General features: G+C 47.3%; 1 protein-coding gene across 3 annotated transcripts in view; it reads right to left on the reverse strand.

Moving 5' to 3' along the window:
* NLRC4 (NLR family CARD domain containing 4) overlaps positions 1–27,661 on the reverse strand; it is a 214,486-nt gene that overhangs the window by 94,061 nt on the left and 92,764 nt on the right. For all 3 annotated transcript variants that reach the window (XM_069234479.1, XM_069234481.1, XM_069234480.1), the window contains one exon: positions 1,732–1,824. In XM_069234479.1, coding sequence (XP_069090580.1) covers positions 1,732–1,824 — 93 coding nt within the window. The remainder of the gene's footprint in view (positions 1–1,731; positions 1,825–27,661) is intronic.

A 27,661-nucleotide genomic window follows, 5' to 3' on the forward strand; every position in this document is an offset into this window, starting at 1 on the left:
GATTCTATTGCCACTTATAGACAGAAATCTACCAGTTTGTTTGATAATTGTGCTAAGATTGTTTAGGATTTAAAATGATAAACCAGTAACTCCTGTATAGTTTAATTTTGTTAAATGTACGTTACCACAAAATATTGTTCAATATTTTTGTTTCTCAGAGGTCTATTTTCCCATTTCCTTTCAATTAAACCATGTATTAAAACAACAGTATAATGGTATAGAGTTTAGCTGAAAAATAGTTTAACATCAAAAATCTGACTATTTGTGAATATATCTCAAGGTCTCCTATCTAATAGATAGACAGAACGAGTGGGCAAAAAAAATGTGTTCCATATAACAGTGCAACTATATTCCTACATATGGATTAAAGCAAGACAAACAAACAGGTATTTTTTCCACAAAAAAATGTAAAAGCGATCAACTTTAAGCAACAATGTATTTTGCTTTCTTCACTTTATGTAAGGTAGATTTGACAAGCCACTTTATGAAAAGAATTGGCAAAGCCAATAGGTCTTGCCTAGGAAAGAATTATTGGCTTTGCCAATGTACTTTAGCCATGTTGTACACCAGCGTAGCTGCTGTTCAGCATGGTTAAACCTTTGTGGGGTAGAACTGAGTGTCATAGAGTGGAGCAGAATGTTGTAGAGTGTTGTGTCATGTCATAGAGTGTCATGACATAGAGGGTCATTGAGTGGATTGTCATGGAGTGGCCTAGAGTGTCACAGAGTAGAGTACAGTGGAGTTGAGTGACATAGTGTGTTATAGAGTGAAGTGGCATAGAGTGTTGTAGAGTGGAGTAAAATAGAGTGTCAAAGTGGAGGGGTGTACAGTGGAGAGGTATAGATTGGGCTTAAATCGGTATAGAGTGTTGTGGAACAGAGTGTCGGAGAGTGGATTGTAATACAGTGGGGTGTTAGAGTGTTATAGAGTGGACGGGTATAGAGTGGAGGGGCATGGAGTGGACAGGCATTGCGTGGAGGGGTGCAGAGTGGAGGAGCATAGAGCTGAATATAGTGCTGTAGAGCGGCATAGAGTGGAGGGAGGTAAAGTGGACTAAACTGTCAAAGAGTGACATGGAGTGGAGGAGCATAGAGTGGAGAGGCTTAGAGTGGAATAAAGTGTTGTGGAGGGGTGTAGAGGGGAGACGTGAAGTGTAAAGGGATGTAGAGTCGTAGACTGGAGTAGAGTTGTGGAGTGTCACAGAGTGTAGTATAGTAAAGTTGAGCGGAGTGGCGTAGAGTGGAGTACAGTGTCAGAGTAGAAGGGTGATTAGTGGAGTAAAGTGTTGTGGAGTGGAGTAGGGTGGAATAGCATAGAGTGAAGCACTGTGGAGTGTAGTGAAGTGAGTGGTGTAACATAGAGTGGAATAAAGTGTCATAGAGCGAATGCAGTCACATAGCGTGTAGTGGTGTAAAGTAGAATGTCATACAGTGGGGTGGCGTAGAGTGACGTGGAGTGGTGTAGTATGTCGTAAATTGGTAAACTGAAGTAAAATAGAGTGTCAGAGTGGAGGGACACAGAGTTGAGACACGCAGAGTGGAGTAAAGTATCGTACAATGGAGTGGCATAGAATGGGGTGCCGTGGAATGGAGTGGTGTAGAGTAGAGTGCGGTAACGTAGAGTGTTAAAGAAATTCAGTATCTTCTCCCTCAATGCAAGCATTCAAATCATTAAAATAATAAAAAACACTAATGATGAGGAATTGTGCAAAAAATAAACAACATTTCTTACCTAACTGTATGGCATCCTTCTCTGTCATCCTCACATTATCAAGAATCAGCTTCTCTATATTGATAAGATTGTGCAGTCCATCAATGAGACCTCCTATCAAAGTAAAGCATATCGAAATGTGAATATAGGAATTCACTTAGCAAAGGTAAGTACATTGCCACAAATCTCCCAAAAAACAGCACAACGAAGATTGCTTCTATATTCTGAGAAAATGTTCATTCACTGGCTTGTGATTGGTTTGGGGGCAAGAAGCGTGGCAAAGTGGAAGATGTTGCTTTGAAGGTTCTGCCTATAGGTTATGTGCTTTTCCATTTTAGTACAAAGTGAAAGTCTCACCCAAGTTCAAAGAAATAGGCAAGGTCATTGGAACTATGTAGCTAATTATACGAAAGAGGTGACAAAATTATGCAGCAACAAAAGGCAAATTACAGGGAGCGCAGAATTATTAGGCAAATGAGTATTTTGACCACATCATCCTCTTTATGCATGTTGTCTGACTCCAAGCTGTATAGGCTCGAAAGCCTACTACCAATTAAGCATATTAGGTGATGTGCATCTCTGTAATGAGAAGGGGTGTGGTCTAATGACATCAACACCCTATATCAGGTGTGCATAATTATTAGGCAACTTCCTTTCCTTTGGCAAAATGGGTCAAAAGAAGGACTTGACAGGCTCAGAAAAGTCAAAAATAGTGAGATATCTTGCAGAGGGATGCAGCACTCTTAAAATTGCAAAGCTTCTGAAGCGTGATCATCGAACAATCAAGCGTTTCATTCAAAATAGTCAACAGGGTCGCAAGAAGCATGTGGAAAAACCAAGGCGCAAAATAACTGCCCATGAACTGAGAAAAGTCAAGCGTGCAGCTGCCACGATGCCACTTGCCACCAGTTTGGCCATATTTCAGAGCTGCAACATCACTGGAGTGCCCAAAAGCACAAGGTGTGCAATACTCAGAGACATGGCCAAGGTAAGAAAGGCTGAAAGACGACCACCACTGAACAAGACACACAAGCTGAAACGTCAAGACTGGGCCAAGAAATATCTCAAGACTGATTTTTCTAAGGTTTTATGGACTGATGAAATGAGAGTGAGTCTTGATGGGCCAGATGGATGGGCCCGTGGCTGGATTGGTAAAGGGCAGAGAGCTCCAGTCCGACTCAGACGCCAGCAAGGTGGAGGTGGAGTACTGGTTTGGGCTGGTATTATCAAAGATGAGCTTGTGGGGCCTTTTCGGGTTGAGGATGGAGTCAAGCTCAACTCCCAGTCCTACTGCCAGTTCCTGGAAGACACCTTCTTCAAGCAGTGGTACAGGAAGAAGTCTGCATCCTTCAAGAAAAACATGATTTTCATGCAGGACAATGCTCCATCACACGCGTCCAAGTACTCCACAGCGTGGCTGGCAAGAAAGGGTATAAAAGAAGGAAATCTAATGACATGGCCTCCTTGTTCACCTGATCTGAACCCCATTGAGAACCTGTGGTCCATCATCAAATGTGAGATTTACAAGGAGGGAAAACAGTACACCTCTCTGAACAGTGTCTGGGAGGCTGTGGTTGCTGCTGCACGCAATGTTGATGGTGAACAGATCAAAACACTGACAGAATCCATGGATGGCAGGCTTTTGAGTGTCCTTGCAAAGAAAGGTGGCTATATTGGTCACTGATTTGTTTTTGTTTTGTTTTTGAATGTCAGAAATGTATATTTGTGAATGTTGAGATGTTATATTGGTTTCACTGGTAATGATAAATAATTGAAATGGGTATATATTTTTTTTTGTTAATTTGCCTAATAATTATGCACAGTAATAGTCACCTGCACACACAGATATCCCCCTAACATAGCTAAAACTAAAAACAAACTAAAAACTACTTCCAAAAATATTCAGCTTTGATATTAATGAGTTTTTTGGGTTCATTGAGAACATGGTTGTTGTTCAATAATAAAATTAATCCTCAAAAATACAACTTGCCTAATAATTCTGCACTCCCTGTATATAGCATAAGACAACACGGTCTTTAACAGTGGAGAGGCGCAATTTTAGCCTTCATCCTTTACACATTAGTCACTGCACAGAAGCGCATTTACATTTGACACCATATTTTCTGTGTGTTTTAAATTTTTTACCATGTCTGCCTACTTAAACACAATAATGAAATGTAACCACTGAAAGACTGAAGCTTTATAAACATGCACAATAATGTTCATTTAAAAATGTTTTCATGTATTCATTATTCATATTATATATGTACACTCTAATGCATAATAAAAGCAGAATCTGTAGTGTGAAATTAAGCACACCAACAGGCAGTTATCAATTTGCTGCAAAAAAAATATTAGAATCAGTTTGCTGTAAATAAGGCAAAAGTGCTCCTTGTAATGACCTATTGAGTGCAAAAAATCAAGATGTTGCCATCATTTTCTACTTTCTGTTGATCTCTGTTAATTTTAGAACAAATCAGAAAAAAGAAAGGCCAGTTATGGTTCATTGCTTAAACTGATGTAATTATGCTCTGCGACCTGCCTTTCACCTTGGCTGCTGGCAGGAGATAATATGAAGTCACAGTTCAGCTGTAATAAAGTACTACATGTGACAGGCTAGTTATTTCTTTAGTGCTCACAACAAAACTGTAATATGGGAATTCGAGACTTTTTATACCGGGATTGCAAGCTCCTATGTATTATAACCTGGCAATGAGATGTACAAACTCTGGAACAGAGTGGTAGATGGTCGGGAATATAGGGCATATTTCAGCATAACTGAAAGCTGCACTCAGCCTAATGGATTAGTTTTATTAACTATATTTGAACACTACAGGAGGATTTTTTCAAGACGTTTCTATGACACTTGTCAATACCATACCCATTAGTTATCTTGAGACATACTGACTCAAGCTATATATTTTTCAGCAGAAGTAGGCCTGTTTGCTGGGGCTCACCCATTCATATACATGTCTACTTTCTCAAGGCATAAACGAAAATGTGAAGTTGGTTTCAGTTTCTTGATAGGCTGCTCAGTATTTTGTTCAGTTTGTCTGACAGATAAACACATATCACAGAACGCTAACTAGGGTGATGTTGTTCTGAAAGTCCTTAGTCTATCACTCTCAAATAAAGGTAGATTTTTTCAGGATCTTGGTCTGTTCATGTGTTGAGCTTGTATTGAGCTTTTATTTGTGTTTATTAATAATAATGTATGTCAGAATCTCTGGTTTTGGTGCACTTTTTAATTGGTGACAGGTATCATTAAGCCTGTAAAGAAACAAAGTAAATTACTAAGGCCCTCATTACAACTCTGGCAGACGGCGGTATGTTGGAGAAAGGTACTGCCAACAGGCTGGCGGTACCTCTCCACAAAATAAGACATTAGCGGTTTGGCTCAAGCCAAACCGCCAATGTACCACTCCGTCCGCCAGGGCGGTAACAGCCGCCGGGCTGTAGACTTCAGTCTCCAGCCAGGCGGCCGTCACTGTCCCACCCGCGGGATTATGACCCCACCTACCGCCATGGTTTCCGTTGCTTTCTTACCGCCACGAAAACCATGGCGGTAGGCACTATCAATGCCAGGAAATTCCTTCCCTGATACTGATAAGGGTCTCCCCTGCCCCCCTCTCAAGAGTCCTACACCACCCCCCACCCCCTCACGACATACACGCAGATTCACGCACCAACATACACACGCATAGATGCACTCATACCCACATTCACCCACGCATGCATACATACATTCACACACACATCCAAACACTGACATACATACAAGCACACACGCATTAACATAACACAACATACACGCACACTCACACCCATTCATGCACACATGCATTCCACACGCCACACACCTGCATGCACGCACACACAAACATCCACACCCCCACACACACAGACAACACCCCCCACCCTCCTCCCCTGTCAGAGCACCCAACATACATGCTTGCAGAGGGTCCTCTGGCAGGAGACAGGACGTGGCGCTGCTGCCAGCAGCAGCGTCCACCAGCAGAACACCGCCAGGCCGGATCATGGATCATGATACGGTCTGAGGCGGTCTACTGGCATGGTGCTGCTGCTGGCAGCAGCACCACCTTACCGCCATCTGCCGCCATGACCGTAGGCGGAATTCTGCCAGCCTTCTGGTGGAATTCTGGCTACGGTCATAATATGGCGGACGGTAGGTAGCTGTGGCGATGGTGGTTTGGTGGCCGTCGCCGCGGCGGTAGGCGGTCATTACCGCCATTGACATAATGAGGGCCTAAATGTTAATACATCACTTCCTAAGAAACCTTTTGTGGGTGGTAGGCATCTATCCTATCGACTGGTTGTAAAGAAAAGGGTTCAGTTTTTGCATGGAATTTTCCAAAAGAAGACAGTTCTTTCTTCCTCACGAAGAAACATATTAGTGAGAGAGGCGTGCCCAGGAGTTTATTCTCATAATTTTCCTGAGCGAAAATTACAAGCAAGCAATAAAAAATTTCAAAAACACTTTAACAGAGGTTCAGTGCATTTTCTTTTGAGAGCCATTAATTCCATAAAAATAAGAAAAGATGATAAAATACATATTCACAAACTCCCCCTCCCCCTGAAGAATTCTAGAGGTGATTCTAAACTGCCATTCTCCTGACTGGTTGGGAAGGAAATCTCTCAATCAAAGCATTTGTCTAAGGCAGAGCTCTCCAACCTTTTCTGTACTGAGAGCTACTTCTGCTCCATTAAAGTCCCCTCTATCTACTAGCAAATTTTATTACTGAAAAATAGTGATCACCTATGTTTATATCACACTATGACCATCCTAAGTAGGATTACCAGTAGTGACCACCTAAGCATTCCAGGCAAGGATCTCAGCAGAAATGCCAGGAAAAGGATTATCAATATAAAATGCCTCCACCTGACAAATGAGACAACAGACTATGGATAACATGGCTTTTGAGAGCCATTAATTCCATAAAAATAAGAAAAGATGCTAAAATACATATTCACAAACTCCCCCTCCCCCTGAAGAATTCTAGAGGTGATTCTAAACTGCCATTCTCCTGACTGGTTGGGAAGGAAATCTCTCAATCAAAGCATTTGTCTAAGGCAGAGCTCTCCAACCTTTTCTGTAGTGAGAGCTACTTCTGCTCCATTAAAGTCCCCTCGATCTACTAGCAAATTTTATTACTGAAAAATAGTGATCACCTATGTTTATATCACACTATGACCATCCTAAGTAGGATTACCAGTAGTGACCACCTAAGCATTCCAGGCAAGGATCTCAGCAGAAATGCCAGGAAAAGGATCATCAATATAAAATGCCTCCACCTGACTAATGAGACAACGGACTATGGATAACATGGCCTCTGGCACAAAGGACATAATCACAGCAATAGGCCTCCCCTACTCAGGTTGAATCAACATTCAACTATCAACTTTTTTTTGGGGTGGGAACTGCAATCTTTTGCTTTCAAGAACAAACCGGTTTCTGAAAATATACATACTTTCTTATCAAATATAATATCACTCACTATTTTGGGGAAACACACTTAATTTTACAAAAGAAAACCTTTTCTGAAAAAAAGCATAACAGCAAATATACTAATGGCTTGAGTTGTCCATGAGTAAAGCAAGTTACCCAAGATTTACTAACCCACCTAAAGCCACTTTGTGTGGCTTTGCCTTGTACAGTACAAAGTAACCCAACTCTGCCTTGCGTTCGTTTGTGTTGGGTAGGTTCTCTATGGGTGCATGTATTTTGACGCAAACCTAGATTTACAAAGATGTGTAAACCTGAGTTTGAGTCAAAATTGTACGTCAACCCAACAGGTGTAACAAGAAATATCTTTATTTCTCCTCGTTAATTCCTCTTTCCAAGTGTGCTGCCACGTAGGAAGAGCTTTATGCTTCTAAAGATTGTGCAGGAAAGTGTCTCTCCCAGCACAAAAACAATGCTGAGCTGTAACACACTATGGTGAAAGGATGCCTTTGTTGGCACTAGGCAGCACAAAGTGTGCCAGAGCAAGGACAGAGCAGAAATGCTCCTTATCTTTGTAAACATGGAGCATTTCTGCCCGCTCCCTTTCATGCAACACAGCACAGCAAGTTGCCTTACTGTGTTGTGTGAAAACATGGTAAATCTGCCCATATTTTTTGCCTTCAAAATATCAGTTTTCATTTTCAGGAAATACAAAGTCCCCAAACATCAGCTTGTCAATTTCAACTACTCACATACACAAATGCCTCACATGGACAGATTCTGTTTTAAGTGTGCAGGTAAGACAATCAAAAGCTGTGGATGCTCACTACAACACCAAGGATGCCTGCAATACATCAATAATGCCCATCATTATACCAGGGTCATTGTGCCAAGGCTGAACACCATAATGGCCAGGGTGTCCACCATATAGCAGCCTAGAGAATTATTTTGCAAGGGGGGCCTCGATTGTGTCAGGGATGGCTAAACATATGCCAGTCATGCTTTTTGACTACCAGTATGCCACAACTATACCCAAGAATGCCCAAAATATGTAAAGGATTACCATTATTATGCCACTGCCCCTCCTGTATGATGAATGGACACAATTGTGCCAAAGAAGAACCGCTTATGATGGGGGTGTCATGTACTTGTGGTAGTCCTTGGCACTAGTCATTGCTTTAAGGGAAAAAAACTGTTTTATAGGGAAGGACACAATGTCACAAACACATACACAAGCACACACAAACACAAATAAATGCGCACACAGGCTTGCATACACACACATGAGAGTATTAACTGTCTCAGTAGTGGACCCATACCCTTCTCTTCTCAACTTTTGGGCTGATCATGCCTCAAACTAACACATGTTCACTCTGCCTCCCGCAGTCCACACTTTAGTGGGTCAGCACTGGTTACTGCTTAGGGTACTGCAAGCACTCTTCTTTCACAGCGCATTGTTCAGACACATTTTGGGACCTATAGAGCAGAACCTACAACACGGCCAATCCCCTTATGACTTTATTGGATTGAGAGTGAAAACAAATGGTTATGTGACAGACCCCACAGGGTGACACAGGCCCTCATTCTAACCCCGGCGGTCGGCGGAGAGGCGGCGGTCGGACCGCGAACAGACCGGCGGTCCAAAAAATGGCATTCTGACCGCGGCGGTCACCGCCGCGATCGACCGCCACTTTCCCACTCCGACCGCCACGGCGGTCATGACCGACGGGCTGGAGTTTGCGCACTCCGGCCCGGCGGTCGACCCAAGACCGCCAACCGCATCATGACCCTGCTTACCGCCGCGGTTTTTGGCGGTCGGGAACCGCCATGCGAACCATGGCGGTAGGCACTATCGGGGCCAGGGAATTCCATCCCTGGCACTGATAGGGGTCTCCCCCACCCCCCACTACCCCCCACGAGTCCCCCCCCCACACCCTCCACCCCCTGCCACCCCCCAGAGATGTTACAAACCCCCTGCCTCCCCCACCCCGACATGCACATACACGCACCCCGACATGCACGCACCCCCAACATGCACATATGCACACCCCCTACACACACACATACACAACGGGGGCACATACCCGCACACATACATGCCAACATGCGCACCCGCCGAACTACACACATTGCCCATAGGCACAGCAGCACCCCCCGCCCGCATGCACGCACTCACACACCCCCTCTACACACCCCCATGCACGCACACATCACACAACACCCCCCCCACCCCCTCCCCTCACGGACGATCAACTTACCTTGCGTTGGTCCTCCGGGAGGCGATGGGAGCCATAGGGACGTGACCGCCAACAGAAGACCGCCAACAGAAGACCGCCACACAGAAATGTGGGTCGTAATTCTGTGGGCGGTGTTCTGCTGGCGTGGCGGTGGAGGTTGACCAGTCTCCACTTTCCCGCCGACCGCCAGTGTGGCTGCTGTCGGTTTTCCGGCGGAACGCTCCCAGCGGTCGGAATACGCGCCGCGGCATACCGCCGCGGTCGGCGGTCTTTACCACGGCAGTAACTCGGCGGTCTTGCGAAAAGACCGCCAAGGCCAGAATCACCCCCAGTAGTGTGTTCGAGTATTATCATGAGACCCTGCCATTGGGGGGGCGTGGCTTGGGAGGCCAAGATGGCAGGTGCTCTCAAGCAAAGCTCCGAGTCTTATCCCCTTGTAGCGGCTGATTATCCGGTACACCGATTAACATCGCCATCTGAGATGAGGTGTTTGTGACCTCTATGGAACACTAAGGTTGTTTATGAATTCTGAATGCTCTTGAGGCTCGGGGACCCACCTGTGGAGTACTACGTAACTGAGCCAATGCAACCTAGCAGGTGAAACTGCTCGAGTGCTGGCATCACATTGGCGCTGATCTAGGCTGCACGTGCTCTAGGTGGGGCGCAATATCTGTTATTTTTCTCCCACTGGCCCGCACTAACATCGGAACAAAGCAGCAAGGCCACCTCATGCTCTAGGACCCAATGGCAGTTTGGACTCGGGCTGACCGCGGGGTGTTGTCTGCCCTCGTACTCCTTGCCCCAACCCAGTGGACATTCATGCAGGCACTGAGAGCTCCTGTGCCCCGGCCGTGACTGGCTGCACATCGGACCAGCTATACTGCTGGTGGACCTGATGCAGGCCAATGACTTTCCGTAGACCCATTCCAGGTTCATGCTCCTCAAAGCGTAGCAGCCCTGTCTTTCGGTCATTGGTGTCTGGAGGCCCCTGCCACCATTTCTTCTTTCTCCTGCATGGTGTTGCCACCCCCCCCTACACCTGAACTGTTTTGCTGCCTGCTGGAAGCCCAAACAGAGTCCACAGGCCCGAACAGAGCCTGAAAAAGGCCAGCCTACATGAATGCCACAGGCACGCAGCCACCTGCTTACGGTTTCGGGCCCCACGCCTAACCTGATCGCCTTCGGTGGATGTGAGAGCAGTGCAGCAACAACATCTGTTGCCCTCTTATGCCATTTCTCCTGCATGGCCTAACAGACAGCAGCGACCCACACAAACTGTCTCATGTTCTAGATCCTGAGGCACTCATATCTTTCAAACACACTATGGCCCTCCTCTTATGGCAGCGCCGCTGGTGCGCCGAAGGCACACCTAAGGCAAGCCCGTCTGCGCCTGTCCGCGCCTGGACCGCGCCCAGCGCCAGAACCCCTGGTCCTCCCAGACACACCTACTCCCCCCTCACCCTCCACTCCCTCAACCCAAGCCCCCACCCCACATGCACCACATCTAGCCCCACACACACTCATGGCCCCTTCACCTGCTACACCTGCCACTTCTCCTGCTCATCATCCCTCACACCACACACCAACCATAGCGACCCCACCCTCAATAAACACAACACCCCCAACTCAAAACTCACCCACCCCGCCCCCACCAACCAACCCCGCAACACACCAGCCCACAACCAGAACACACCCCGCAACAACACCCTCACGCACCACACCAACGCCACCCACCACAACCACCTGAACTGCCTGCTACTCAACATCCGCTCCCTTCACAAACATGCCATAGAACTCTGGGACCTCATCACTACACACTCACCTGACATTGCCTTCCTCACGGAAACCTGGACCAACCTCTCCTCAAAACCCGACATAGCCATAGCCACCCCCAAGGGATACAAACTCCAACGCAAAGACCGCCTAAACAAGCCAGACGGGGGCATCGCCATCCTACACAGAGACACCGTCAAAGTCACCACCAGCTCCCAAGACACTATTGGCAACACTGAACACATGCACTTCCTCATCCACATCAACAACAACTCCACCCTCACAAGTACACTAATCTACAGACCACCCGGACCACGCCCCGCCTTCGGCGACACCATGGCCGACAGCCTCAGCCCGTACGCCCTCACCTCCACAGACTACATCATCCTCGGTGATTTCAACTTTCACTTAGAAAACCCACAAGACCACAACACTACCTCCCTCATAGACAACCTCAACAACCTCGGACTCAAACAACTGGTCACCGCACCCACCCACTCAGCAGGACACACGCTGGACCCAATCTTCACCTCAAGCCAACACATAGCCTACACCCACACCACCGAACTCCTCTGGACAGACCACCGCTGCGTCTACTTCTCCTTCACCAAACCCCCCACACACTACCATCAACACAGTACACCCTACCGCATGTGGGACAAGATCCCCACAGAATGACTAAACTCTCAACTGGCCCATAACCCCCCCACACACCAACGACCCCAACGCAGGAGCACACAACCTCTCCAAATGGATCACTACCTGCGCAGACACACTAGCACCCCTCAGAAAACACATCACCACCCGCAACATCAAGAACGCCCCATGGCTCACCCCTGAACTCCAAGACTCCAAGAGCAAATGCCGCCAAGCTGAGAAAATATGGAGACAAGAACCCTCCTCAACCAACATCTCCACACTCAAAACCAACATTCGCACACATCACCAACTCATACGTACCGCCAAAAGAGATCACTACAAGACACGCCTCGACAACAACTCCCAAAACAGCAAAGAACTCTTCACCATCATCAACTAACATGCCAAACCCAAAGCCAGCAACATAGACCCCCCACACACACACAGCCCCTATGTGACGCCCTTTCCAACCACTTCCTCCACAAAATCCTGGACATCCACAACAGCTTCATATCACACACACCCACCACACATACCCCTCTCCCACCCAACTCAACCCCCACTCAAGACCCCCCACCACACTATCCACATGGACCCCGACCACACATGAAGAAACCGAAAAAACCATGAACTCCATCCACTTCGGTTCCCCCTCCGACCCCTGTCCACACTGCATCTACAACAAAGCTAGCCCTACCATCGCCCCCATACTCTACAACATAATCAACTCCTCTTTCGACTCCGCCACCTACCCAGACCCCTGGAAGCATGCGGAAATTACCGCTCTCCTAAAAAAAAACAAGCCAACCCGGAGATCCTCTCCAACTACCGCCCCATCTCCCTCCTCCCGTTCCCCGCCAAGGTTGCAGAGAGATTAGTCAACACTCGCCTATCCCACTTCCTCGAAGCAACCAACCCTTGACCCCTCACAATCTGGGTTCCGCAAGAACCACAGCACAGAAACCACCCTCATCGCATGCACTGACGACATCAGGACCAAAGTCGACAAAGACGAGGCCGTCGGACTCATCCTCCTAGACCTCTCCGCAGCTTTTGACACCGTCTGCCACCACACACTCCGCACACGCCTCCACAACATAGGAATCCGCCACAAAGCCTTAGAATGGCTCTCCTCCTTCTTCATCGACCGAACCCAGAGAGTCCGCCTCCCGCCCTTCCACTCCAACACTACCAAGATCACCTGCGGAGTCCCCCAAGGGTCCTCCCTCAGCCCCACACTCTTCAACATCTACATGATCCCCCTAGCCAACATTCTCCGAGCACACGGAATCACCATCCTCTCATATGCAGATGACACCCAACTCATCCTCTCCCTCACCCGCAACCCCACCACAGCCAAAACCAACCTACACGCCGCTCTCCTAGACACCACCAACTGGATGACCACTAACCATCTCAAGCTCAACTCAAACAAAACCGAAGTCATCATCTTCGGCCCCAACAAAACCACATGGGACGACTCCTGGTGGCCCACTGCCCTAGGCCCCACACCCACCCCCGCAACCCCCGCACGCAACCTCGGCATCATCCTCGACCCCTCCCTCTCCATGACACAGCAAATCAATGCTCTAACCTCCTCCTGCTTCCACACACTCCGCACCCTAAAAAAATACTTCAAATGGATCCCCCCAGAAACCAGAAAGACAGTCACCCATGCACTCATCAGCAGCAGACTGGACTATGGCAACACCCTCTATGCCGGCACCACACTCAAACTCAAACTCCAAAGAATCCAGAACACAGCCGCGCGCCTTGTCCTTGGCCTCCCCCGACACGAACGAATCTCACCACACTTCAAATCCCTACACTGGCTCCCCATAGACAAGAGAATCACATTCAAGATCCTCATACACGCACACAAATCCCTCCCCAACACCGGCCCAACCTACCTCAATGAAAGAGTAAACTTCCACACTTCCACACGCAACCTCCGATCAGCCGACCTCACCCTAGCCACAGTCCCCCGCATCCAGCACACCACCACAGGAGGTAGGTCTTTCTCCTACCTCGCCCCTAAAACCTGTAACTCCCTCCCCACAGACCTTCGCAAAACCAAAGACCTACTGGTCTTCAGAATGAACCTCAAGACTTGGCTGTTCGACCAGTGACCCTCCCTGGCCCGCCAGCCCCTCCCTTCCAGTCTCCTCCCCCCCCCCAGCAATTTGAGACCCTCACGGGTGAGTAGCGCGCTCTACAAATTTCTTTGATTGATTGATTGATAACTCACCTGCCCAGAGGCAGAGACTATGTGGGTGGCCAACTTCCATGGTTAGCCTCATTGTCATGCCCCGAATATAGGTGGGTGGTGCTGGCAAACTCAGAAGCATCCATTGTATCTCCTGGATCGTGGTGGCCATCCCTGACCACACATTGTCTTTGTTGGGATCCTGGACTCAGCGCTTGATCGCACCAGGACTGAGTCGTTTTCTCCCTGACATCTATGTGAACCACACTAGCCCCTGGATCGATTACCTACCGTATTCCAAGTGGCACTGAAGGGACATATCTGCTTTCACTGATGACGGGCTGACTGGGGCTGCATGTGCTGCACAACGCTTGGGTGTGCAAGCGGGTCCTGCCCATCCCATTGCTCTCTTTAACTGCCATTGCCGAGTTGTCCTCTCACAGAGTCCTTGTGCTTACTCCTGTCACTCACTTCCATTTTGCAGTAGCAGATCCAGTGAATTCCCCACTGGATGGCTGCGTCTGGGACCAACCGGTAAGCTTCTTGTGCTGCTTACATTCCATCTAATTTAAAGGAACACCTTTAAGGTGACGATAAGAGGACAGTGTATTGGCACCACCAGGGATATCTGTCACCAGTTAGACAAAGATGTTGCAAAAATCTAGTCCAAAATGCTGGGACATGATTCTCCCGACCTCCAGGCCCCAGCCTACTGAGTTCACTTGTTGTGCGCAGAACAGGAAAATACTGCACTGTTAGAGAGACTTTGTTGTCTCAACTATGCAGCTTACTCCACCAAACACATGCGGAGGCTGACAAATCTGATTCATTGTTGGCTAGGCTGATTAGACAAGTACATCCCCTCATCCGATACTGGGATTATGAACGTCCCAAGGGGCTCTTCTAAGTACATAGCATGACATACATACTGAAATAACAATTCATTATCCCACATTGGATCACATGCACTAGAACTGACGTAGATGCATTTCTCACAGGAATCTCCCCCAAGTGGTGCCAGAACAGAAAGGGAATTTGACAGCCCCCTTAACCTCGTTGAAATTCAGGAGGCTATCCATTTGTTTGCCACTAGTAAGTCACTGGCCCAGTGGCCTGTCTGCTGAATGCTATAAAGCATACGCTCTACAGTTGGCCCTCCAGCTACTGACTGTCTATAAGGACACACTCCAGACTTCAAGCCCATTGGCCTCGCAGCATGAGGCACTACTCATATCCCGATCCTGATAGAGACCCGACCACCCTGGGTTCCTATTGACTACTGGCCTTCTAAAAACAATGATTACAAGATCTTGGCTAAGGTGTTTGCAGCTCTTCTGGTGCCACTAGTGCCGACACTGGTATATCCAGATCAAAATGGTACTATTCCGGCCCGCAGCACTGTAGGAGGCTGGACTGGCTTGTAGTGAGTACCAAGGGGTACTTACACTTTGCACCAGGCCCAGGTACCCCTTATTAGTGTATAGGGTGTCTAGCAGCTTAGGCTGAAAGATAATGGTAGCTTAGCAGAGCAGCTTAGGCTGAACTAGGCGACGAGTGAAGCTCCTACAGTACCACTAGTGTCACTTGCACAATATCATAAGAAAACACAATACACAGATATACTAAAAATAAAGGTACTTTATTTTTATGACAATATGCCAAAGTATCTCAGTGAGTACCCTCACTATGAGGATAGCAAATATACACAAGATATATGTACACAATACCAAAAATATGCAGTATAGTCTTATAAAACAGTGCAAACAATGTATAGTTACAATAGGATGCAATGGGGACACATAGGGATAGGGGCAACACAAACCATATACTCCAAAAGTGGAATGCGAACCACGAATGGACCCCAAACCTATGTGACCTTGTAGAGGGTCGCTGGGACTGTAAGAAAACAGTTAGGGTTAGAAAAATAGCCCTCCCCAAGACCCTGAAAAGTGAGTGCAAAGTGCACTAAAGTTCCCCAAAGAGCACAGAAGTCGTGATAGGGGAATTCTGCAGGAAAGACCAACACCAGCAATGCAACAACAATGGATTTCCAGAGGAGAGGACCTGAGGAACAAGGGGACCAAGTCCAAAAGTCACAAGCAAGTCGGAGATGGGCAGATGCCCAGGAAATGCCAGCTGTGGGTGCAAAGAAGCTGCTACTAGGTAGTAGAAGCTGAGGATTCTGCAAGAACGACAAGGGCTAGAAACTTCCCCTTTGGAGGATGGATGTCCCACGTCGTGAAGAGTCGTGCAGAAGTGTTTTCCTGAAGAAAGACCGCAAACAAGCCTTGCTATCTGCAAATCGTGCGGTAAGGGTTTTTGGATGCTGCTTTGGCCCAGGAGGGACCAGGATGTCACCAATTGTGTCTGGGGACAGAGGGGGCATCGAGCAAGACAAGGAGCCCTCTCAGAAGCAGGCAGCACCCGGAGAAGTGCCGGAACAGGCACTACGAAGAGGAGTGAAACGGTGCTCACCTGAAGTTGCACAAGAGAGTCCCACGCTACCGGAGGACAACTCAAGAGGTCGTGCAATGCAGGTTAGAGTGCCGTGGACCCAGGCTTGGCTGTGCACAAATGATTTCCGCCGAAAGTGCACAGAGGCCGGAGTAGCTGCAAAAGACGCGGTTCCCAGCAATGCAATCTGGCGTGGGGAGGCACGGACTTACCTCCACCAAACTTGGACTGAAGAGTCACTGGACTGTGGGAGTCACTTAGACAGAGTTGCTGGATTCAAGGGAACTCGCTCGCCGTGCTGAGAGGAGACCCAGAGTACCGGTAATGCAGTTCTTTGGTGCCTGCGGTTGCAGGGGGAAGATTCCGTCGACCCACAGGAGATTTCTTCGGAGCTTCTAGTGCAGAGAGGAGGCAGACTACCCCACCAGCATGCACCACCAGGAAAACAGTCGAGAAGGCGTCAGGATCAGCGTTACAGAGTTGCAGTAGTCGTCTTTGCTACTTTGTTGCAGTTTTGCAGGCTTCCAGCGCGGTCAGCAGTCGATTCTTTGGCAGAAGGTGAAGAGAGAGATGCAGAGGAACTCTGATGAGCTCTTGCATTCGTTATCTAAGGAATTCCCCAAAGCAGAGACCCTAAATAGCCAGAAAAGAGGGTTTGGCTACTTAGGAGAGAGGATAGGCTAGCAACACCTGAAGGAGCCTATCAGAAGGAGTCTCTGACGTCACCTGCTGGCACTGGCCACTCAAAGCAGTCCAGTGTGCCAGCAGCACATCTGTTTCCAAGATGGGAGAGGTCTGGAGCACACTGGAGGAGCTCTGGGCACCTCTCAGGGGAGGTGCAGGTCAGGGGAGTGGTCACTCCCCTTTCCTCTGTCCAGTTTCGCGCCAGAGCAGGGCTCAGGGGTCCCTGAACCGGTGTAGACTGGCTTATGCAGAAATGGGCACCATCTGTGCCCATGAAAGCATTTCCAGAGTGTGGGGGAGGCTACTCCTCCCCTGCCTTCACACCTTTTTCCAAAGGGAGAGGGTGTAACACCCTCTCTCTGAGGAAGTCCTTTGTTCTGCCTTCCTGGGCCAAGCCTGGCTGGACCCCAGGAGGGCAGAAACCTGTCTGAGGGGTTGGCAGCAGCAGCAGCTGCAGTGAAACCCCTGAAAAGGCAGTTTGGCAGTACCCAGGTCTGAGCTACAGACCCGTGGGATCATGGGATTGTGCCAACAATGCCAGGATGGCATAGAGGGGGCAATTCCATGATCTTAGACATGTTACATGGCCATATTCGGAGTTACCATTGTGAAGCTACACATAGGTAGTGACCTATGTGTAGTGCACGCGTGTAATGGTTTCCCCGCACTCACAAAGTCCGGGGAATTTGCCCTGAACGATGTGGGAGCACCTTGGCTAGTGCCAGGGTGCCCACACACTAAGGGGGTTATTCTAACTTTGGAGGAGGTGTTAATCCGTCCCAAAAGTGACGGAAAAGTGACGGATTTACCACCAGCCGTATTACGAGTCCATTATATCCTATGGAACTCGTAATACGGCTGGTGGTATATCCGTCACTTTACCGTCACTTTTGGGACGGATTAACACTCCTCCAAAGTTAGAATAACCCCCTAAGTAACTTAGCACCCAACCTTTACTAAGTAAAGGTTAGATATATAGGTGATTTATAAGTTACTTAAGTGCAGTGAAAATGGCTGTGAAATAATGTGTGCATTATTTCACTCAGGCTGCAGTGGCAGGCCTGTGTAAGAATTGTCAGAGCTCCCTATGGGTGGCAAAAGAAATGCTGCAGCCCATAGGGATCTCCTGGAACCCCAATACCCTGGGTACCTCAGTACCATATACTAGGGAATTATAAGGGTGTTTCAGTATGCCAATGTGAATTGGTGAAATTGGTCACTAGCCTGTTAGTGACAATTTGGAAAGAAATGAGAGAGCATAACCACTGAGTTTCTGGATAGCAGAGCCTCAGTGAGACAGTTAGTCATAACACAGGTAACACATTCAGGGCATACTTATGAGCACTGGGGCCCTGGCTGGCAGGGTCCCAGTGACACATACAACTAAAACAACATATATACAGTGAAATATGGGGGTAACATGCCAGGCAAGATGGTACTTTCCTACACAATCCCCCCCCAAACGAAGGACAATAAGACTAGTCATTACCTGATGGGTCTTCATTGTCTAAGTGGAAATATCTGGAGAGTCCATCTGCATTGGAGTGGGTACTCCCAGGTCTATGTTCCACTGTATAGTCCATTCCCTGTAGAGATATGGACCACCTCAACAATTTAGGGTTTTCACCTTTCATTTGTTTTAGCCAAAGTAGAGGTTTGTGGTCTGTCTGAACAATGAAGTGAGTGCCAAACAGGTATGGCCTCAACTTCTTCAGTGCCCAGACCACAGCAAAGGCCTCCCTCTCAATGGCAGACCAACGCTTTTCTCTAGGGGTCAACCTCCTGCTGATAAAAGCAACAGGTTGATCCTGGCCCTCAGAATTAAGTTGTGATAAGACTGCCCCTACCCCTAATTCAGATGCATCAGTTTGGACATAGAATTTTTTAGAGTAACAGGGGCTTTTCAGGACAGGTGCAGAGCACATGGCCTGCTTCAGCTCCTCAAAAGCTTTCTGACAGTTTGCTGTCCATAATACCTTTTTAGGCATTTTCTTGGATGTGAGGTCATTAAGAGGGGCTGCAATGGAGCCATGGTTCTTTATGAACCTCCTGTAATACCCAGTGAGGCCTACAAAGGCTCTCACCTGAGTCTGAGTAGTAGGGGGAACCCAATCTAAAATAGTTTGGATTTTCCCCTGAAGTGGTGCAATCTGTTCTCCACCAACCAGGTGTCCCAGATAAACCACCTTCCCCTGCCCTATCTGGCACTTTGAAGCCTTGATAGTGAGGCCTGCCTTTTGCAGGGCCTCTAAAACTTTCCATAGGTGGACCAGGTGATCATCCCAACTGGAGCTAAAGACAGCTATATCATCCAAATATGCTGCACTAAAAGCTTCCAGCCCTTGCAGGACTGTATTCACCAACCTTTGAAAAGTGGCAGGTGCAATTTTCAATCCAAAAGGCATTACTGTGAATTGGTAATGGCCTCCAATGGTTGAAAATGCAGTTTTTGCTTTTGCATCTTCTGATAATTTGATATGCCAATACCCTGCAGTCAAGTCAAAAGTGCTTAGATACTTGGCAGATGCCAGTGTATCTATTAGCTCATCTGCCCTGGGTATAGGGTAAGCATCAGTTTTGGTTACCTGGTTGAGACCTCTGTAGTCAACACAAAACCGCATTTCCTTCTTTCCATCCTTAGAATGAGGTTTTGGTACAAGTACCACAGGAGAGGCCCATGGACTTTCAGAGTGCTCAACCACTCCCAGTTCTAACATTTTCTGCACCTCTTGCTTTATGCAGTCTCTGACATGGTCAGGCTGCCTATAGATCTTACTTTTGACAGGAAAGCTGTCTCCAGTATCTATAGTGTGCTCACACCAAGAAGTGGTACCTGGCACAGTAGAGAAGAGTTCAGAAAACTGACCCAGGAGATTTATGCAGTGGTCTTTCTGCTCAGCAGTGAGACAATCTGCTAGTAATACACCTTCCACTAGAGCATCTTGTTCTGTGGAAGAGAAGAGATCAGGGAGAGGGTCACTCTCTTCTTCCTGTCCCTCATCAGTTGCCATGAGCAGGGTGAGATCAGCCCTGTCATAGTAGGGTTTCAGGCGATTGACATAAAGCACCCTAAGGGGACTCCTGGCAGTGCCTAAGTCAACTAAGTAGGTGACTCCACCCTTTTTCTCAACAATTGTGCAGGGGTGTGGAATTTTTTAAAATATCTACTTGTCCAGGGGACAGGTTGCTTCTCAAATCTACTTGTCCTGTAAAAAGATCTACTTGTCCCTTTGGTGCCATGTAGTGTGGCGACAAATTATGGCAGCAATCTCATTATGTAAGAGCTCTGATAATAGCCTCTCTGATTATGCCAGGGCTACTTACCTTAGTAGGGCTTGAATACTTGCAGTTTCAGTCCCTACTGTAGCAATTTCCTTATTTTGCCACCTTTCTGCAGATCTGCATACTGGGGCTGGAGGAAGCAGTAAGCAATAGTTCCAGGGCTGGAATGCCTTTGAGTCTGCAAACCTACTAACCAGCATGTTTTAAAGATTTTCACCAGCTTCTCTCTAATATTTTCCCATAATAAGAAAGGTTGGACATTTACTCCTGACAATGGCAGAATTAGAACTTCTTCCAGGGTTGGGAAGAAAGTGGCTGGAGGGAAAATGAACTTGCAAATGCTCAATAGATTTTCACATGAGCAAATCTACACATCGTATTTACCCATGCTAAAATACAGTTCACAAATATTTTATAGGGGTACGACATATACCATGGGTGCACTTTTGTGACATTCTTTAAGAATTTGGGGCCACATGTCGGTAGGTTCAGATTTGCGACCCGCAAATTGCGAGTCAGAGTGACTCGCAATTTGCGAGTCGCAAATCCGAATGTAGGATGGTGTCCCTGACACCATCTGTGATTCGCAAGGGCTTCGCAAATGCCCACCTCATGAATAATCATGAGGTGGGTTGCAATTTACGACCCCCCTGCGAATGGAAGCCCTCACAGGGATGGTGGCCTGCTGGAGACAGCAGACCACCATGTCTGTGACTGCTTTTCAATAAAGCAGTTTTTTTTTTTTGTAATGCAGTCCGTTTTCCTTTCATTTTTTCAGAGCAGGCAGTGGTCCGCTCTGAAAAAATGTTTACAGTGACATTCACAATGGGGAAGGGGTCCCATGGGGACCCCTTCCCTTTAGCGAAAGTGTTAGCACCCATTTGAAATGGGTGCAAACTGCGATTGGTTTGCGCCCGCGTTCGCGGTCACAAAACAATCCTACATTGCACTGCGAGTCGCAATTAGGAAGGGAACACCCCTTCCTAATTGCGAGTCACAAACCCGTTTTACGATTCGATAACCAGGTTACCGAATCGCAAAATTGGGTTTGTGCATCGCAATGTGCTTTTTGCACGTCGCAAACAGCGAAAGTCGCTGTTTGCGACATGCAAAAAGCTACCTACATGTGGGTCTTGGTCCCTAATTAGGTCTGGTGTTAACAAAGACATTTTGTTTTTATTAAAATTCTATTTCTCTCTCTTTCGGCTGGCTTTACTGTGAGTGATCGCATTCTGCTCTTCCACATGGAGCATATTGGCACACAAAGTAGTTTTGTTCAGTGTCAGGAACTACAGTGGCAATCAGTGACGTAACGAAACTGGAGGGTGCCCCTTTGCAAAGAACATGGAGGAGCCCCCTCTCCAGACTCACTCAGGCCAGGTGCTGTGCTGAAGGGGCACCCTGGAGGGCGGCTGCGGGGCCTTTGTTATGCCACTGGTGGCAACGTGTGCTTTTAGAGTTAAAAAAACTTTTTTTTTTTTTTTTTGTTGCCAGTGTTTGTTACAGTGTTGAGGGCCTGGTAGCTCCCACAACAATAAAGTGTTAGAAAAGCCATGTAAAAACAAGACACACATTGATGAAACTAAAAGACTTATACAAATATGTCAGATCAGTTGGCTTTGTCAGTGTTTGTTTATTTTCATGCTTCCCATAATCATGTTGAAAATTGTTACACTGATTTTCCATTAGAAATATTTTTGGGAAATACTAGCATGCATCAACACATTTTACTAAATGACACTTCATTTGCATCTAATCAGAGAGCATTCTGGGAGCATTATACTTAGCCTCACAGCCTAAACTTTTCAAACGTGTATACACTTTTTTTTTTTTTTGTACTGGAACCAACGTCAGTTGTGAAGTGTGACCTTAAAACATCTATTTACATCACTCACCCTAATAATGAAGGCTTTCAAATAATGAACCATAAATACAAGTTCGAACAGCATTATCTTTTGGAAACACATTACCTCAACTGCAGAGAGTTCCACTCTCTGTAAACAGGCAGCCAAAGGGTTTGTGCTGCAGAGGGTTGGGCCTACTTGTCCCAAGGACAAAGTAAACATAAAAACTTGTTGCCCTTGACCCCAAACAAGATGTCCCGGGCGTCGGGCGATAGGAATTCCACATCCCTGAATTGTGTGGGGTCCACTCCATTTATCTTGGACTGCTCTTGGGGCCACAGGCTCTAAGACCCACACTTTCTGCCCTGGTTGGTACTGAACCAAAACAGCCTTCTGGTCATGCCATTGCTTCTGGAGCTCTTGGCTGGCCTGAAGGTTTTTACTGGCCTTTTTCATGTACTCAGCCATCCTTGATCTGAGGCCAAGTACATAGTCCACTATGTCTTGCTTTGGAGCTTTTAAAGGTTGTTCCCAACCCTCCTTAACAAGTGTTAGGGGACCTCTCACAGGGTGTCCAAAGAGGAGTTCAAAGGGGCTGAAGCCCACTCCTTTCTGGGGTACCTCCCTGTAAGCAAAAAGGAGGCAAGGTAATAGGATATCTCATCTCCTGCGGAGTTTTTCAGGGAGTCCCATAATCATGCCTTTGAGAGTTTTGTTAAATCTCTCCACCAGTCCATTTGTTTGTGGATGATAGTGTGTAGTGAACTTGTATGTCACACCACACTCCTTCCACATGGCCTTTAAGTAAGCAGACATGAAATTGCTTCCCCTGTTTATACCACCTCTTTTGGGAAGCTCACCCTGGAAAAGATTCCCAGGAGGGCCTTTGCCACTGCAGGAGCTGTAGTGGTCCTAAGAGGAATTGCTTCAGGATATCTGGTGGCATGGTCCACTACCACCAAGATAAACCTATTGCCTGAAGCAGTAGGAGGGTCACTCTCTTTTTCTTTTCTCGCCTTTTTATTTTTATTTTTCTCCCCTTTTTTTTCCTCCCCCCCCTTTTTTCTACTGCCCCCCCCCTGGTTGTCACCCCCTCCCTCCCTCCCTTTTCCTTTTCTTCCCGTTCTGTCTCTCCCCCCCCCGGTTGCATTTCTTCAACCACACCCAACCCCCCCCCCCTGTCCGTTTTGTTCCCTCTTCTCCCTCCTCCCTTTCTTTCGTCCCCCCCTTTCCCCCCCCCCTTCCTTTTCTTCATCCTTTCCTTCTTTTTTCTTTTTTCTTTCTTGGCCCTTAGGGCCACGGGACCGCTGGGAACTACATTTCCCAGCGGCCACTGGAAACGCGAGGCTTCCGCTGGTGGCGCTCGGGCCGGAATCTTCCGGCTCGGGCTCCACCCTTGCACTCGCCCGCATTCATGCCGGCGCCCCGGCTCAGCTGGGGCACCCGCGGGTGCGGTAAAGCACATCGAGGCCATCAACCTAAAGAGGCCCGCCCTTGCACTCGATCACATTGATGCCGGCGCCCCGGCTTTGCCGGTGCGCCCGCCATTACGGCAATCATATCGAGGCTAGCAACGCAAAGAGGCCCGCGGCGGTGATTAACCTCAATTGAACTCCAATTAACGCGCTAACAGGGCGCACCTGGAATATCTTACAGCCTTAAATAGACCGTTCTCCCTCAGCCACTTGTCTCAAGCGGTCCAAGGAGAGGACGAAATAGGTGCACGGCGAGCGTCCCCTTTGATGTAGTGAGTGGCATACCGGATCACAGGCAGCACAGATAAGCCCTTATTGCTTTTAATCTTACTTTTTATGTTTATTGTCTATAGCCACTTCGGTTTCTCTTAACCAGTATTTTTCTACCAGCAATAGTGGGTTCCTAATGGGAACTTGCTCCCCCCCTAATGCTCCCTCTGTATCTATTCTGCCTACTTCTGTTCCTCTCCTCACTTCGTCTTTATGTTCATCTCTTTCCCTTAGTGTGTGACTATAAGGGGACACTCCCCCTCCTGGATACCAGAGGCTAGCAGCCTCTAAGAAAAGGGTAAGAACTATAATTCCCTGCAGTGATAGGACTGTCCACTTGTGTAGATATACCCACTCAGTCACTCCACGCATGTATTTTACCTTTTTGAACATATGTGTTTCGTGCATGAATGCATCCCCTTGACACATATGTAATTGGTTGGTTTTGCAGTGCTGTGTGCCACCAGTGTGCTAATTATTTTTTTTCCCCCATAGGCCGCCTCAAGGTAATTCCTTGGGTAAGGTAGATCATTCATTTTTCATTTTTTCACTCTTTGATTTCCCCATAGAGTATTTTCCTCCAACGTGAGACGTAGGGATCCTAGGCCCTGACGAATGCCCCGAGACCTTCATTGGCTCACTTCTGAGGGCAGAAACATGTTGGCTATTAATTAGTTAGGTGACCCTGTGAGTCCTTGTCCTCACAGAGGTGTCCCAACCCCCCTTTTTAACTACACCAGTCAGACACCACCATTAAATTTGTTGCTCTTCACAGGTGTCTGCTTAGGTGTTTTTAGTTTTTTCAGTAGATTAGCTGGATCCCGATCTTTCCAGAAACAAGTTTATTTACGGACTCCCTCCTGTTCCTTTAACAGTGAGGTTGAGTCCGCCCAGGTGGCACTGTCCTACCTGGGTGGGTCTAGGTGGTCAAATGATGAAGCATGACACTATATAGTGTGTGAGACCACCTAGTCCGTAAAAGGAAATCCCTTTCTTCCCACCCCCCGTTGTTCCTCTCCGTATATGTACTCGGCAATTTCCAACTGACATTCCACTGACTTTACCCTTCCAAATAGGAATACATACAACCCAGGGCTACGCTAATATCCGCGACGTCCTCTTTTAGAGAACCCCGTACTTTCGTGTGTATTTTGAATTATAGGGAGCTAAGTACGGAGTGTTCCTCCATATTTATCCCCTCTCCTCCCTCTTCCTCTCTCCATGTGTAATGATAGTTGAGCAGCTGCTAGCTGCGAGAGTCCCCCCTCTAGTGAGTAATTATTGCTCCTTTGTCCAGGACCACACACCAACACTAAGGTTGTTTGTCTTCTTCCCTTTTTTTCCCCTCTCCCCTACTGCCTCATACCGGTGTTCTTTCTTCCCCAGTATGGCGGAAGGACTCTCCTTCAGTGATGAGGATCTGACAGCCATTCTGTCGGCCCCCTCACTTCTTGGTGATACTACCCTCTCCAAGAGTTTGTCCCAGTTGGGCGACTGGGACACACTAGTAGAACTAAAACGATCTCATGTCAAAACTATTCTCCACGGGGCCGTTCTGACTGAATACCTCCGGAGCAATACAGCACCAAATGGATTGTTGGTCACCAATGCCCCACGTATATTCCTTGAAGATCTAGAATTTAGAAAGGATTGGGCTTTGATAGCATGGAAGTGTACCAGAGATTGGCTCATCCTGATCATAAAAACAGCGACAAGGTTATCCGAGGCACTTCTAATTCAGATAAAAACGAGTGAGAATAACCTAAAATCAGGGATGAGCATTCTCTCCTTTAAAAAGAAACTAGAGGAGGTAAACAAAAATATGAACGAGCATAAGGAATATCTCACTCAGCGAAAGATTTCTAAATTCCAAAAAGATCTCGATCGGTTCTCCCACGAGAAGATATACCCTTACACCAAATCGGATTATGTAGCGAAAACTAACAACATATCCGACACTTCATCTGGTGGTAACACCAGTTCAGATAATGATAGTTCATCATCAGATAATATGCGGCAACGTCGTGGACGACGTGGGCAACGCCGGGGAAGGTGGAATCACCCACCTATGTTACCCCCCTGCCCACCATACCATAATCAACAATGGGGTTGGCCTTCCCAATATGGACTCCCACCTCAATACCAGGCGCCCTTTTTCCAACACCCTGCACAATGGTCTTTTCCTGAGCCACCGCAGCCTTTTTTAGACAGAGGCAACGGGAGGGGAAAAGGAAAAAGGAAAGAGGTACATTGGAGGCCAAGAGAGGACACCCCAGAGAATACTGCACAAAGGGAACCCCTCCCAGGGACAAGCAAAACACTGTAACAAGCCTGACGGATAATCAAACAGATAACATTATCAATCTGAGTAACCGGGTTCTGAGTGAAATTGAAACTAAGGCACTAAACAAGGGCTTAAACTTTGTGCCCACGCCCAAAATTGACTTATTTAAAACCCGAACAGAACTAGCGGGTTTGTTCCGAAAAATACGCTTGAAAACGTTCTTTTTGGGTAAACATTACGAGGCTTCAGAAAAAAACACTGGCCTACGCCCCAAGTCCACTTTCTGCCCAACCACGGGACAGATGCCCCCCGAGGTCCTGGCTTTTGAGAAATCAGTATCCCTAAAGGTCAACGCACTTACTGGGACCACCAAAAAAACATACCATAATATGAGTACGGCCGAGCTTTCAGCTCTGAAAGGCCTAACATCTGACCCCATGATAATCATTAAACCAGCAGACAAAGGGGGTGCAACGGTAATTTCTCCACTTAAAATGTATAGAGATGAGTGCGAACGTCTGTTGGGTAATACCCACCATTATAAACGCTTATCTCGAGACCCCACACCTGATATTCAAGACGAAATTTCCTTTTTCGTGATGAAGGGCATGGAGAACGACTGGATTACTCGACATGAGGCAGATTTCCTGATACAGGCTAACCCTAGGATTCCCTATTTTTATATTCTCCCAAAAATGCATAAAGGGAAAATTCCCCCACCAGGGAGACCTATTGTATCCGGGATCGGATCGGTTCTAGAACCCCTGTCTCAATTTGTGGATTTCTTCCTTCAGCCATTGGTCAGAAGAATTCCTACTTACCTAAAAGATACGACGGATGTGTTAGTCTTATTAGACTCTGTGGCTTTTGACACAACTAGAGAACTGTTGATCACCCTGGATGTAGAATCCCTGTACACCAACATTCCCCAGGAGGCCACTCTGCAGGTCATTAGCGACCTTTTGGAAGCCAATAGAGGAGAGTCACGTACACCCCCTGACTTCATACTTGACTTGGCACATTTGGCTCTCACAAGGAACTATTTCAAGTTTGAGGATAACTTTTTCTTGCAAATACAGGGTACATCTATGGGTAGCACTTTCGCACCTAGCTTGGCATGTCTCTATGTTGATCACTTTGAGAGACAGGTAGTCAACCACGATGACAACCCGTTTTTCCAGCAGATTAAACTCTGGAAACGATATATAGATGACATTCTATTGGTCTGGACAGGAACTAGAGATGAGGCGATGAATTTTGTAAATTGGTTAAATACAGCTAACCCTTTCCTGAACTTCACCATGACCATAGGTGACAACCAACTAGCATTTCTTGACCT

The sequence above is a fragment of the Pleurodeles waltl genome, chromosome 5 (genome assembly GCF_031143425.1).
Source record: "Pleurodeles waltl isolate 20211129_DDA chromosome 5, aPleWal1.hap1.20221129, whole genome shotgun sequence".
Lineage (NCBI taxonomy): Eukaryota > Metazoa > Chordata > Amphibia > Caudata > Salamandridae > Pleurodeles > Pleurodeles waltl.